The 14773-nt window shown below is 44.4% G+C and overlaps 2 protein-coding genes across 6 annotated transcripts; both read left to right on the top strand.

Annotated features, from left to right (window-relative positions):
- The first annotated feature begins 345 nt into the window (after nucleotides 1-345).
- Nucleotides 346-4642, top strand: LOC121570497 (bucky ball). The gene is made up of 8 exons (XM_041881956.2): nucleotides 346-535; nucleotides 925-1104; nucleotides 1365-1567; nucleotides 1647-2441; nucleotides 2572-3319; nucleotides 3664-3759; nucleotides 4033-4128; nucleotides 4312-4642. Exons 1-8 carry the CDS (start codon nucleotides 529-531, stop codon nucleotides 4353-4355), a joined length of 2169 nt encoding a protein of 722 aa, XP_041737890.1. The 5' UTR covers nucleotides 346-528; the 3' UTR covers nucleotides 4356-4642.
- A 583-nt stretch (nucleotides 4643-5225) lies between these two features.
- Nucleotides 5226-13189, top strand: LOC121569403. 5 transcript variants are annotated; one of them, XM_041880323.2, is made up of 11 exons: nucleotides 5226-5304; nucleotides 5548-5708; nucleotides 6494-6653; nucleotides 6892-7060; nucleotides 7276-7327; nucleotides 7475-7750; nucleotides 7876-9356; nucleotides 9755-9830; nucleotides 12402-12630; nucleotides 12794-12904; nucleotides 13020-13189. In XM_041880323.2, the coding sequence occupies exons 2-11, from the start codon at nucleotides 5550-5552 to the stop codon at nucleotides 13046-13048; spliced, it is 2742 nt and encodes a 913-aa protein (XP_041736257.1). In that variant the 5' UTR covers nucleotides 5226-5304; nucleotides 5548-5549; the 3' UTR covers nucleotides 13049-13189. The 5 variants fall into 5 exon arrangements, with proteins under 5 accessions (XP_041736257.1, XP_041736256.1, XP_041736255.1 ...); XM_041880322.2 differs by having other exon boundaries at nucleotides 6491-6653; XM_041880321.2 differs by having other exon boundaries at nucleotides 5548-5714.
- The last annotated feature ends 1584 nt before the right edge of the window (nucleotides 13190-14773 follow it).

Genomic DNA, 14773 nt, shown 5'->3' with positions numbered 1-14773 from the left:
GTTTGAAAATTCAAACATATATTTTATGTAAAAGACATGTATGTTTACTGAACGATGCACCATGCTGCATTGTTGACAATATGACCGAGCAGCGCAGATTACCGTTCGAATTGATCAGGGAGCGCCTCCCTCACCCTTCGCCATGTCACGTGACGGGCCATAGCCCGTTAAACCCGGGGCAACTTAATCGAATCCACTCAGTCCATCTTCAACTGTCTCTCCAAGGGAAATGGTGACCTCTTCTGGAAGAAAATGTTGGTGAAATGTAAAAAAGGGGTTAAAAAAACAAACATGAGGAGCACAGGTGTAATCTATAAAAACTGATTGAACGGTTAGGGCGGGAGATTGAAGAGATTTTTAGTATAGCTCTGAAAGAGTGTACCAAGCTAAATTGATCAGTAGGATGCTATTTTGATTGTGTGAGACAGTGAAAGGAGAGAAGTGTTTCCAGTTTGTAATGGTAACATTGTAAAGTAGGCCTCATCTAATTTCCAGGGCTCTCATTTTGATTATCGTTGGAAACATCAAATGGACGGTAGGCCAATCAAATTTCCCTGTCAAGTGTTCTGAAAGTTTAAATATTGATAAGTCTACTGTCACTGTAGCCTGGTCCTATATCTGTTTGTGTTCTTGTCAACTCCATTGCTGTCCTTGTCTTGCCTCGAAACCCAACGTTGAATTGCATAGAATTCTACATTGGGCAGAAATTAGCGTTTGAATTAGGAAAGTTGCTGTCGTGTTTCCAGGCAAGTCCCTCTCAAGACAAACAATGCATATGGCTACTGTCAGTGTGCACCAATTATTTGTGATTCTGAAGCTCCGTGAATGAATTGATATGATCTAAACCTTTTTTTTTTTAATTCACATTGATTATTCATAATGTTAATGACATCAATTATTCTTCGTTTTTTTTTATATATATAGAAGGGAGCAAACACCCACAGTCGATGGAGAGCGGTCAACATAACCAGCGGCATGTCAATCACCCAAGGCCGTTCTTCTATGTTCAACCGGCTTCTCAACCTTACTACAACATGTATCATCATCACAATCAGTGGCATAATATGAACAACCCATACAACCACTATGGTTTACCTGGTTCAGGTAGGCCTATCTTTCATGTTTATTGCTCTGTCCCAAATGGCACCCTATTTCCTATGTAATGCTGTAGTGCACTGCTTTTGACCAGGACCCTGTAGTGCGTTTATATAGGGAATAGCTGCCATTTGGGACTTACATTTTATTTGTCAAACCAGAATTTCAGTGGATTATGGATTATTACAGTGGTTTAGTGAATGATTTTCTTGGATACAAATATTGCTGCATGGTCATATTGTCTTAAAAAACCCTTATGTTCTCCACAGGAGGTTATCCCTTTGGACGTCCTAGTCCATACATGTCCCCATACCCGTACATGCAGTATCCTGGTGGATATGTTGTCCCACACACTCCACACATGCATCCAGTTGATTACAGACGCATGTATGAACCATCTCATTTTCATCCACCTCCTGTGCATGACCCCATATTCCGCCACCAACAGCAGCAGCAACAACAACACCACCATGTATGTATTCTTTTGCAACTTGTGCGCAGATGAATAAGGCAATGAAATATTTTTTAATTAGTTCATTCACCACCACCAGGCTCACGCCCATAGAGAGGTGGTCTGTTCTGAGGCGCAGACGGACCCGAATGATGCGCTCAACAAGCTCATAGAATGTCTGGACAAACTCAGGGCCAACGAGATGCAGGGCTCTGAGAAAGAACTGGATTCCGGTGTCGTTTCCCAATCTTCCGGAATATTCTCGCCAGATGGGGAAACTAAATCTTGTGAGGTGGTGGTGGGGGGAGACATACACGGTGGTCATGGAGCCTCGTGTGGTAAGTTGGAAGGCAGCCAATTGCAGTCGTCATTTCCGATGGGCAGTTTGTTCAGCGTCGGTGACTCCACGGCGGCGGTCTATGACCGTGAGTCAAGCCGGAGCCTCGGTGGGCTGGGTCAGGAGGGCTGGGCTGTAGACTCTGATGAGGAGCCCCCATTGGACAGCTCATCTGTTCACGAGGAGCATAAGGAGAACCTGGACCCGCAGCAACATGCGGAGGAGGAGTCTCTTCATCGCTGTTCTTCTGAAAATCTTTGCCTCCAGTCTGCTGTCTTGCAGTCAGAAAACAGCCCCAGACCTGAAAACACAGACAACCAGGCAGAGGAGGATAGCACCAATCCAGACTGTACTAGCTCCACCGAGGGACTTATGAGGCAGGGCCACTGCTCCAACCTGCTCTCCCCACAGTCACTACCATCCCCCATAGCCTCTGACTGGCAAGCCTTAGAGGACACTAAACGTGGGGAAGAAACGTTTGATGTTCCAAATAGGAAAGGTCTGTCTAAACTGGATGTTGACCTTTCCTACCAGATCCTCCATCTGCCCTTTGACAAGGTAACTTTTTACTATAATTTTTATTGAATACTTTTTTTTTGGATTCTGCAGTGTTTGTTGAGACCTTGTAAGCATTTCATTTTCTTCTCTATATTATGACAAACTTTTAATTTGATTTAATTTGGACAAGGTCCTGACAGCTGGAGCTCTGCAGAAGGACTGCTCTGCCAGCTCCAGCTCTGCTCTGCTGTGTGGAGACCTCCAGGCTTCCCTGTCCTCCAGCCGGATCACCACCACCTCCTCCCCAGCCCATCACCACTACTATTCCTACTACTGTCCCCCACAGACTGCCCATGAAAGGCTCAGCGTCCTCAGTCCCTCCCTGGATGAGCTCTCGTCCCGAGATGAGATGTTCTCCACCGACCTGGAGGACATGGATCGGTTTCCCAGAAGCTCCGTCTACGCAGGGAGGAGGTTCTCCGCGGAGGTCGAGCACCTCGGAGAGCCAGAGGTCAAGAATGTCTGTCCTAAGTCCAAGAAGCTCTTGTGCGCCTGCTGTGGCTCGAGCCTGTTGAAAGGAGGGGCAAGCAGGGTTAAAGTTCATCACGGCCCGAGTGTGTATGCAGATGATGAGGCGGGGGATTCTGATGAAGTTGTCGAGCAGGAACAACAATCTGCAAGGACGCGTGAGGAGAGAGCGCACCCCACTAGAGTGGTTGTGCAGAAGCACCCTGTCCCCAAGAAACACCAGCCTCTACACATCCAACAGCATCCCAAACCCAGCTGTAAGAGAGGCCAGTGTAGAGAGGCTGTCGGACCAGAAGAGCAGCAGGAGGAACCAGAGATGGTGCTGGTGGGATCAGAGCTGGAGTATTATGAAGGCCATGTGGTGGAGGGTGGACAGGATGTGGGGGATAAGGAACACAGGACATGCAAAGGTAAGTATTCTTCATAAAAAATAGATTCACTAGAATGGGCATAGAACCTCCGACCATGGCAATTTCATTAGTAAACTCATGGGTACACTAATGGCCACAAGTATGCCCATTAGGGCATCATTGACTTAACTAGGGACTACCATTTTAGTGATTATATTTATGTAGTAGTCTTTCCCATGCAAGGCTGTGATGTCATGTGACTGAACATGGTTTTACAAATGAAACCAATGTTGTTGTTTTTTTAAGAACATTGGTTTCTCACTACTCACACATTATTGGGGCCAGAGTTGGCAGATTTTCACATACCTATACACTAAACCATAGATCTGCTCTCTCTCTTCTAGATGGACTATGTAGAGAGGGCATGGCTACTTCAGATCCGGGCAGGTGGGAGAGGGATAGGGCCAAGCCCAGACGAAAACCACACACCTCACTGCAAGGTAATATAAACCAATCCTGATCAATAGATTTGAATGGATATTCTTTAGCTGTCCTAAATACCTGCAGCATTGACCTGGGTCCATATGTGTCAAGAATCTGAGTAGGAGTGCTGATCTATGATCAGGCCCCCCCCGTCCATGTAACCTTTGTTGTTGTGATCCAAAATGCAAAACTGACCCTAAATCAGCACTCTGAAACGCTTGACACGAATGACTCCAGATGTGTTTTCTATGAATGTGAGAGCGTCATGGTTCAGGCCTGGTTGTTTTCAGAGAGACTGGCACTGAGGAAAGCTCTGTGTAAGCCATTGGTGTATCAGAGAGTGAGAGATGAGGAAGAGGAGCCACCACGATGTCACAGGGGAAAAGGTATTGGTTTTTCTTTAATCTTCTGCTCTTGTTTCACTATCGGCAATACTAGGGTTGCATCCCAAATGGAACCATATTCCCTTTTTATAGTGCACTACTTTTGACCAGGGCCCCTGAAGACCTTGCTGTGTGTTATGTTGGTGTATGAATCATTTTCTAATTTTCTTGTTCTGCTTCTTCCAGGGTCCACCAAGAGAGGAGACACGATGTTAATGTCACAGCATTGATCAAATAAAATGGCACAGGAAAAAAAGAGCACTTAGTACATTGCACAATAGAGATGGACACTTGTTTTGGTGATAAACCAAGGAGACTTAGTTAAAGTCTCCTTGGTTAATAAAGTACACTTTCAGGAGGGCCATATACACACTGCCCGTTAGCTAGCACTGTACTGTATTTTTGGGTAAAATACCTACTTACTCACCAGCACACGGTTGGTGGCTTTGAAATGTTGATTTGCTTAACTGTTGTGACCAGTGTGTGCATTATTAAAATTAATTTCATTATACCCTAACCTGGCTGTGGTTTATTACACGTGTTTGTATGGTTTGAAATCATTTACACTTTACACTAGAAAACGCTATAACTTCATAAATGGCAAATATTAGAATACTTGACATGAGGCAATGCTATTGCCATGTAGGATTTTGTCAGTTGGCCACTGCATTTGTGAAGTTAAGAAGTTGCTGACTGTCTTATTTAGGCAATGATTTCAAATTAGTTACTGCTTTCAATTACTGACGTGCAAGCTGGTTTTCGTAAACTGTTCATTTACTGGTAATGATGCGAGTTTGTTTTGCATGGCCTGGTGCCCCGGGTGGGTGGAGATCTAATTTAAGGACCAATGGAATGTTCTAAAATATACAAACTCCGCCCACCCGTGGAACCGGGTCATGCAAAATGTACTTGCCCAATGATGAGCGCCATTACGACAACCTCCTTTACGAGTTGATTGGGTAGCAATTTGTAAATCGCTCTGGATAAGAGCGTCTGCTAAATGACTTAAATGTAAATGTAGCTGGGTGAACGAAATCAGGTGCACCTTGTATAATCAGTACATCTAATCAGTTATCTATTATCCAAAACGTGGTCAATGGCACAACCCTCTTCAATTCCCTATTTAAATCCCATCACGTCTACCATGCTGGTTCCTTGATAGTAATATTCGTTTTGCGAGTATGTAAGAGCTGGTCATTGCATGCCTCCCCAATTTTAGCATTAGAATATGAAGATTTTCTAGTGTTCTTAAAGTGGTTGTGTGCTTCCACATACTTTCAAAAGCTTTTGAAAATTCGGTCAAACACATCTACATGCTCAACTGTAGAAAATACCAACACTGATTGATAAAATGAGATGTGTAGGAAATGTCCTACAGTTCACCCTGCTCTTACCCTGTATTTTTCTACTCTCCCTCTACAGATATGGAAGCAACAGCATCTACAGCACAGCATGCCTTTGGAGCAGGGCCTCGTGGGCCCAACCCAGCCCATGGACCTCAGCAAGCCCAGGGCCCCCGACACCTAGGTCACCCTGGACCTTACGGAGTTCCACGTCTTGAGGACCAGCCCCCACACCAGCAAGTGAATGTAGCGGATGTTTGTTGGAATTTCCTCTTGGCCTAATTGTTAAGTTTCTCCTGTGGGAGACCTGGGGTGTACTCATTAGTCTGGTTCCGTTGCAGAATGTTTTGTTGCAAACTCCAATTGTAAAACATTTGATAACGAAAACATGAATTTCTATTGGACAAAATCAGGGGTGTATTCATTACGTCTTGCAATGGAAATAGTTTACTGTTTTAAGAACCAAACATAAACAAAACAGCGGGACCTACCTGAATTTGCCCAACAAACTCTTGTTTTCGTTTTGCAATAGATTAAATGTTTTGCAACAATCTGTGTAATGAATACACCCCCGGTAGGTCCCTCCCCGCTTTGTTCAGTTTGCTTCCTAGAGTAAACATAAAATGTTTTCTGTTGCAAAACGTTTTTCAACAATGTTTTGGAATGGAATTGAACTAATAATACACCCCAGGGTTACACTTCAGGGTTCCAATCCCACCTGTCATAAATAAACTGCGATGTATTTGTTAGTCGTATTCTGTGTGGAAACGGTACTCAAACTGATGTTTTTTTAACAAATGCATGTTTCTATTATACAAATTAAGGTAGGTCCCTCCACGTTCTGTTTGCGCTGTTTGGTTCCTAGAGTAAACGGTTTCTGTTGCTAAACATTTTGCATCAGACAATGTTGTGCAACAGAATCTGACTAATGAATGCACCACGGGCAAGAATTTAATTGAACTGTGTACACTACTCTGTATCCTGTGAATATGACAAATCAACTTTGTCATTTTGAGCACCAGCAGCCCCATCACCACATCCAGCACAGCAGACCGTTCTTCTACATCCACCCCTCCCAGCCATACCCCTCCCAGCCATACCCCTCCCAGCCATACCCCTCTGCTCTACCCTATCAGTGGCCCATGCCCATGCCCTACAACCCTTACTGCGGCTTCCCTGGGATGGGTAAGTACATGGCGGTATTGACCTCCAGAAAAGCCTTTGTTGCATCCTAAATAGCACAATATTACACTAATGGTACACATACCTGTACATAGTACACTACTTTTGACCAGGGTCCATATGGGCCTTGTCTTTACACTTCTAAACGGATGTTAAGTGCCATATAGGGCAGGTGTTGAATGTTGTCACTTAAAGTAAAGATCTACACCAAGTTTGAATTTAAATCGCTTCTGTTTGTCAGGAGGTTATGGTATGATGATACCGAGTCCCTTCCAGCCCAGTCCCTACATGGAGCCTCCGGGTTACATCCTTCCCCACTCTCAGCTCCACCTGGCGGACTACAGGCGTATGATCAACCCGCACTACCACACCACCCACTACCCTCAGACCATGGCCTACCACGCACGCAGGTTGTTTGGAATATTTAAGTTCACGTTGCTTTCATTACCAATGTATGCCAAGCCAATGATTGTCTGAAATACACCAAACAAAATTATGATACATCAATATACCATAAAATGTATTAACACCTTCATATATCACATAGCATTTTAATGTTACCTCAAATCGCCTCATACCATACTAATAATAATGGACACATATCTATAATGACTGATGCCTGCAGGTTCCGTTACCAGCACAGCGCCCCAGCCAACAGAGAGATGATCAGCTCTGAGGTATGTATGTGGCTGTACGTGATGTCTACAATGTGTAGGACCTGGCTAATGTGCAATGTACCTGTATGTATTATGTTGCACATGTAATGTAGTGTTTATTTTGTATACAGCAGTACTGTCTAAGACAATATTCCCCTTTTATCCTAGGTACAGACTGAACCCCCATCAGGAGCAGCACGCTCTGACCCTAAACTCTCTAACGCCGACTCACCTATGAGAAGTAATGTCCAAACCAACTCTGAATCTGGCAACGCCACCAGTTGCACAGCTGCCCAGTCACTATCCCCAGCCTCTGCTGTGCAAGAGGTGATGTCTAAACCACCAGCCTACCAGGACATGATATCGGCACCCACCCCCAACAGCACTTCCATCTCCACCAGGTCTGCTGCACCCCAGAAAGGCAGCTTTGTGTTCCAGACAGAGGTGCTGTGATTTATTTTTTTAATCCCCTGTACAGTTCCCTGCTTTGTTTCTGTATAATTTCAGTTTCTTGTTATGATGCAAGGCAAATCTGTGTGTAAACTGACAAAATACCATCTTTATCTTAGGAGGTGAGGATGGAGTGCCGCAGCACCCCCACGGGGTTAAATATCCTCCACTCCCATGAGACTTCTGAGCTGTGCACCACCCACCGTGTGTCTGGGACAGATGAAGACTTGGTGCAGCTCTGTTCTTCCTCCTCCCTCCACCACCACAAGGCCTCACAGGAGGGGATGGGTCTGGTTGGAGAGAAGGAGGAGCAGTGTCTCCAGCAATCCTGCCCAGATATACTCTTAATGGATGGGTCGTCCTCTAGTGGCGGACCAGAGAACTTCCTTGATCTTGAGGACTGCGACTCTGTCGTCGCGAAAACACTGACCGAACGACCAGGGAATGCTGAATCCGATATGGACTACAGATTGGTGGTCCAAAGCCACAAAGCCGATGGTCCTCAATTGGCAAGGAACGACGGAGAACTGAGTGGGAACAGCTCCAAGAGTGTCCATTTTAAGATCCTCCACATGCCCTTTGACATGCAGTATTTAGAAGAGCTGAGGAAGATTGAGGCGTCTGTGTGGTCTGTGGAGTCTCTGGCGCCGTATGTCCCCTCAGCAGAGTTTATGATCCAGCAGGGCCTGATGGAGCCACACAAGGAGGCACTGAGCCCCGTGGTGGAAAAGGTCCCTGTCGCGGAGGAAGTCCCCATGGTGGAGGAAGTCCCCACAGCAGAGGAGGTCCCTGTCGTGGAGAAGGTCCCCACGGCAGAGGAGGTCTCCATAGTGGAGGAAGTCCCCACGGCAGAGAGCACTATGAATGAAAATGTTATAATGGCAGAGATGGTCCCTAATGTGGTGGAGGTACCTGCAATATCCAGTCGTAACAAAACGGACAACGCTCCCACATCTCCAGAGACCAGTCAAAAGAGGGGTGCGGTGAGTGACCTTGATCATCAGGATACCTCATTTGGGGCGTTACCTACATACCGTCCCTCAACTAGCTGGCTGGCCGACTTTGGCAACGTCTACTATTACAGCAAGCTGCCTCCTAATGTTGAGGAGCAGCGCAAGATCCTCAGATGCAGCCCACTTAAGCTGTCAAGCCCCAAAGGGAAACCTAACCATGACCAAGAGCCTAAAGATCCTCATCGTGTTGCAGTCACTACAACTGCTCCACTCAGGCTAAAGGGATGCAGACTGAGAGAAAAGGTGGACAGGAGGAGCTACTCTGACCAAGAGTGCTGTGCTAACCGGACCTTCAATGGGAACACGGGGACCTCTGGTGGCCTCAAAAGGGAGCGCATCTGTGCCAGATGTTTGACAACAAAATGCAGTGTGAACAAGATACCTGGCAGTCCTGGGCCAGGCCTGGATGCTCTGATTGTAAAACGACAAGGGGTCCCCGTTCCACCATGGGAGGAATCTATCCTAGCCCAGACTTGTGCAGCCTGCAAATGCCTCCCACGGAGGCGGGTGACGAGGAAAGGTTCCGGGTCAGATGTTCCCGGCGGACCACATAATGAAGAGACTGAGGGTGAGACCTCTGAGAACAGGTATTGGTTGTGGCATGGCACATTCTTGCTTCGAACTTTGGATTATGCCTTGTACAGTATGTCGAGCTTGGGACTATAAGGTTCTATCTGCATTTGTCAATGTAGTTATTGACATAGCCTTGTTCTGTTCAATGTTCCCTACATATCCAGTATAGTACTCTAAATACCCCAATTAAAGTTGAAAAGAATACTAGATAAAACATTTCTGACACCATTCAAACCAATGTGGGCTTGGAACTTTAAAGCCAATGATCTCAATCATCGTTTTGCAGATAGAACCTTATAGTCCCAAGCTCTCAATTAGTATTTAGTCTGCTGCTGTTTTGACAATGTTCCCGCTGTAATAACATACAATGACTTGAAATGTCCCCTTAATGAAGTATCAATCTACCTAACAGTTCTTGTCGGGCAGGACCGGGGCCCAAACTGCGGGACCCAAGGAGGCCTGAGTCCTCCATGAAGCGCTACTCTGAGGCAAGTACTGCACACTGTATACTTGGCAAATGACACCCTATTTGCTATATAGTGTACTACTTTTGACCAGGGCCACGCTATATGTATTTAAAGCTGCAATATGTAACTTTTTAGGTGACCTGACCAAATTCCCATAGAAAATAGTTATAGATTTGTCATTCTCATTGAAAGCACGTCTAAGAGGTGGTAGATGTGTTCTGTGCTATTTCTATGCTTACGTTAAGTTTAGTTCGTCTTTCACGTTCCGTTTTATACACCAGTTTCAAACAGCTGAAAATACCATATTTTTTATTTAGCCGGTGCAATGATTCTCTACACTATACTTGCTTGTTTTTGTCAAACTGAATTTATGCAAACTATTAGAATTTTAGCAACCAGGAAATGGCCAGTGTCATACTTGAGTAAAAATATTGTCATACTTGAGTAAAAGTAAAGATGCCTTAATAGAAAATGACTTGAGTAAAAGTGAAGTCACCCAGTAAAATAGAGAAAGTCTAGAAGTGTTGGGTTTGAAATATACTTAAGTATGAAAGTATATAAATTTCACATTCCTTATACAGTGGGGGGAAAAAGTATTTAGTCAGCCACCAATTGTGCAAGTTCTCCCACTTAAAAAGATGAGAGGCCTGTAATTTTCATCATAGGTACACGTCAACTATGACAGACAAATTGAGAGAAAAAAAATCCAGAAAATCACATTGTAGGATTTCTTATGAATTTATTTGCAAATGATGGTGGAAAATAAGTATTTGGTCACCTACAAACAAGCAAGATTTCTGGCTCTCACAGATCTGTAACTTCTTCTTTAAGAGGCTCCTCTGTCCTCCACTCATTACCTGTATTAATGGCACCTGTTTGAACTTGTTATCAGTATAAAAGACACCTGTCCACAACCTCAAACAGTCACACTCCAAACTCCACTATGGCCAAGACCAAAGAGCTGTCAAAGGACACCCTAACAAAATTGTAGACCTGCACCAGGCTGGGAAGACTGAATCTGCAATAGGTAAGCAGCTTGGTTTGAAGAAATCAACTGTGGGAGCAATTATTAGGAAATGGAAGACATACAAGACCACTGATAATCTCCATCGATCTGGGGCTCCACGCAAGATCTCACCCCGAGGGGTCAAAATGATCACAAGAACGGTGAGCAAAAATCCCAGAACCACACGGGGGGACCTAGTGAATGACCTGCAGAGAGCTGGGACCAAAGTAACAAAGCCTACCATCAGTAACACACTACGCCGCCAGGGACTCAAATCCTGCAGTGCGAGACGTGTCCCCCTGCTTAAGCCAGTACATGTCCAGGCCCGTCTGAAGTTTGCTAGAGTGCATTTGGATGATCCAGAAGAGGATTGGGAGAATGTCATATGGTCAGATGAAACCAAAATATAACTTTTTGGTAAAAACTCAACTCGTCGTGTTTGGAGAACAAAGAATGCTGAGTTGCATCCAAAGAACACCATACCTATTGTGAAGCATGGGGGTGGAAACATCATGCTTTGGGGCTGTTTTTCTGCAAAGGGACCAGGACGACTGATCCGTGTAAAGGAAAGAATGAATGGGGCCATGTATCGTGAGATTTTGAGTGAAAACCTTCTTCCATCAGCAAGGGCATTGAAGATGAAACGTGGCTGGGTCTTTCAACATGACAATGATCCCAAACACACCGCCCGGGCAACGAAGGAGTGGCTTCGTAAAAGCATTTCAAGGTCCTGGAGTGGCCTAGCCAGTCTCCAGATCTCAACCCCATAGAAAATCTTTGGAGGGAGTTGAAAGTCTGTGTTGCCCAGCGACAGCCCCAAAACATCACTGCTCTAGAGGAGATCTGCATGGAGGAATGGGCCAAAATACCAGCAACAGTGTGTGAAAACCTTGTGAAGACTTACAGAAAACGTTTGACCAGTGTCATTGCCAACAAAGGGTATATAACAAAGTATTGAGAAACTTTTGTTATTGACCAAATACTTATTTTCCACCATAATTTGCAAATAAATTCATAAAAAATCCTACAATGTGATTTTCTGGATTTTTCTTCTCATTTTGTCTGTCATAGTTGACGTGTACCTATGATGAAAATTACAGGCCTCTCATCTTTTTAAGTGGGAGAACTTGCACAATTGGTGGCTGACTAAATACTTTTTTTCCCCACTGTATTAAGCAAACCAGGCGGCACAATCGTGTTTTTTAAATTTACAGATAGCCAGGGGCACACTAACACTCTGACATAATTTACAAATGAAGCATTTGTGTTTAGTGAGTCCGGCAGATCAGAGGCAGTAGGGATGACCATGGATGTTCTCTTGATAGGTGCATGAATTGGACCAATTTCCTGTCGTAATGTGTACGTTTGGGTGTCAGGGAAAATGTATGGCGTAAAAAGTACATTTTCTTTAGGAATGTAGTAAAGTAAAAGTTGTCAAATATAAACCGTAAAGTACAGATACCCTAAAAAACCAACTTCAGTAGTATTTTTACTTAGGTACTTTACACCACTGGAAATGGCAGAGCGATTTCTGCGTAGTGCACCTTTTTTTTTTAAATGGTCAAATATATTCTCGATCCATCCAGAAGTGTCCCATGGGTCCGCACTCAAAACTGAGGGAGAAGAACTGTTCCTGTGAAGAGCCCCATCATGGGCCCCCCGCTGCTGTGCGGGAGGGGCCACGACGCCATCACCATGGCAATGTCATCAGGGAGCGAAATGAGGAGAACCTTGGTGTGTGCGTCTCCGTCCCACTTCAGGACAAATGGAGAAACCAGAACCAATGCTACCTCGCCGCACAGAAATGGCAACAAGGTAAGCCCAAAGCATTGTTTTGTAATAAAGATTTGTTATTGATGTAATGCGTAAACCAGTTTTAGCCTGTATTGTTCCATAGAGCATTTAAAAACATTTGTCAGTTGCTATGTTCAATGTCATTTGAACGTTTGAGTTGAAATGTTCCTTTCTCTTCCTACAGAGAAGTTGTGGAGAGCGGCTTTGTCCAACCCTGACAACACTGAAAGTAATATTAGTAAGAATGGACCCAGACACTTGATTAAACAGAAGAAACACATTTCACAATCACAAGGTAGTCATCTACTATAAAACCCTACTGTAAGTTACCGTGTGTAAAACACATTTAGCATTTTTCGAAATGTAATGTCACCTTTGTGTTCAATTCCAACATTTGTTTCCCCCCTCAGGACTTCACAGAAATGACACAAGATGCTAATTTTTCACGAGCACATTGTAACAAGTGAAGCATATGCACTTCTATTGTTATCCTCTACACATTTATGAATTAACTCTTAAAGCTCACAATATACACTCACTATTTATGAAATGTACAATAAATAAACACTTGACTACAGTGCTTGTATTGAATTGCTTCTCATTGGGGGATGGTAAAGGGCTGTGTGCATACATAGTACAAGTCAAAAGTTTGGACACCTACTCATTCAAGGGTTTTTATTTTTTACTATTTTCTACATTGTAGAATAATAGTGAAGACATCAAAACTAGGAAATTACACATGGAATCATGTAGTAACCAAAAGTGTTAAACAAATCAAAATATATTTGAGATTCTTCAAAGTAGCCACCCTTTGCCTCAACGACAGCGTTGCACTCTTGCCATTCTCTCAACCAGCTTCCCCTGGAATGCTTTTCCAACAGTCTTGAAGGAGTTCCCACATACAGTGAGGGGGGGGGGAGTATTTGATCCCCTGCTGATTTTAGTACGTTTGCCCACTGACAAAGAAATGATCAGTCTATAATTTTAATGGTAGGTTTATTTGAACAGTGAGACAGAATAACAAAAAATCCAGAACAACGCATGTCAAAAACGTTATAAATTGAGTTGCATTTTAATGAGGGGAAATAAGAATTTGACCCCCTCTCAATCAGAAAGATTTCTGGCTCCAAGGTGTCTTTTATACAGGTAACGAGCTGAGATTAGGAGCACACTTTTAAAGGGAGTGCTCCTAATCTCAGCTTGTTACCTGTATAAAAGACACCTGTCCACAGACTCAACCAGATTCCAAACTCTCCACGGATGTCAGGGACAAGATTGTAGACCAACACAAGGCTGGAATCACCCAGCGATCATACACTGTTTACCAGGGGGCAGGGCTACCGACGTTAAGGCTAATCTAAAGATGGTGCTGGCTAAAGCTAAAACTGGCGAGTGTAGAGAGTATAGAGATATTGTTATCCACGTCGGCACCAACGATGTTAGGATGAAACAGTCAGAGGTCACCAAGTGCAACATAGCTTCAGCTTGTAAATCAGCTAGAAAGATGTGTCGGCATCGAGTAATTGTCTCTGGCCCCCTCCCAGTTAGGGGAAGTGACGAGCTCTACAGCAGAGTCTCAGCACTTAATCGCTGGTTGAAAACTGTTTTCTGCCCTCCCAAAAGATAACATTTGTGGATAATTGGCCCTCTTTCTGGGACTCACCCACAAACAGGACCAAGCCTGACCTGCTGAGGAGTGACGGACTCCATCCTAGCTGGAGGGGTGCTCTCCTCTTATCTACCAACATAGATAGGGCTCTAACTCCTCTAGCCCCACAGTGAAATAGGGTGCAGGCCAGGCAGCAGGCTGTTAGCCAACCTGCCAGCTTAGTGGAGTCTGCCAATAGCACAGTCAGTGTAGTCAGCTCAGCCATACCCATTGAGACTGTGTCTGTGCCTCGACCTAGGTTGGGCAAAACTAAACATGGCGGTGTTCACCTAGCAATCTTATTAGGATAAAGACCTCCTCCATTCCTGCCATTATTGAAAGAGATCGTGATACCTCACATCTCAAAATAGGGTTACTTAATGTTAGATCCCTCACTTCAAAGGCAGTCATAGTCAATGAACTAATCACTGATCATAATCTCGATGTGATTGGCCTGACTGAAACATGGCTTAAGCCTGATGAATTTGCTGTGTTAAATGAGGCCTCACCTCCTGG

This window comes from Coregonus clupeaformis, chromosome 7, assembly GCF_020615455.1.
Source record: "Coregonus clupeaformis isolate EN_2021a chromosome 7, ASM2061545v1, whole genome shotgun sequence".
Lineage (NCBI taxonomy): Eukaryota > Metazoa > Chordata > Actinopteri > Salmoniformes > Salmonidae > Coregonus > Coregonus clupeaformis.
Note: the sequence above shows the minus strand (reverse complement) of the source record. Positions and strands in the feature narration are given on the sequence as shown.

Coding starts and splice junctions, on each gene's coding strand:
- LOC121570497 (XM_041881956.2), top strand. Junction 1,105..1,364: donor CTATGGTTTACCTGGTTCAG/GTAGGCCTATCT, acceptor TGTTCTCCACAG/GAGGTTATCCCTTTGGACGT. Junction 2,442..2,571: donor TCCATCTGCCCTTTGACAAG/GTAACTTTTTAC, acceptor AATTTGGACAAG/GTCCTGACAGCTGGAGCTCT.
- LOC121569403 (XM_041880320.2), top strand. CDS start 5,550: ATGGAAGCAACAGCATCTACAGCACAGCATGCCTTTGGAGCAGGGCCT. Junction 6,654..6,891: donor CTGCGGCTTCCCTGGGATGG/GTAAGTACATGG, acceptor TCTGTTTGTCAG/GAGGTTATGGTATGATGATA. Junction 7,061..7,275: donor ATGGCCTACCACGCACGCAG/GTTGTTTGGAAT, acceptor TGATGCCTGCAG/GTTCCGTTACCAGCACAGCG.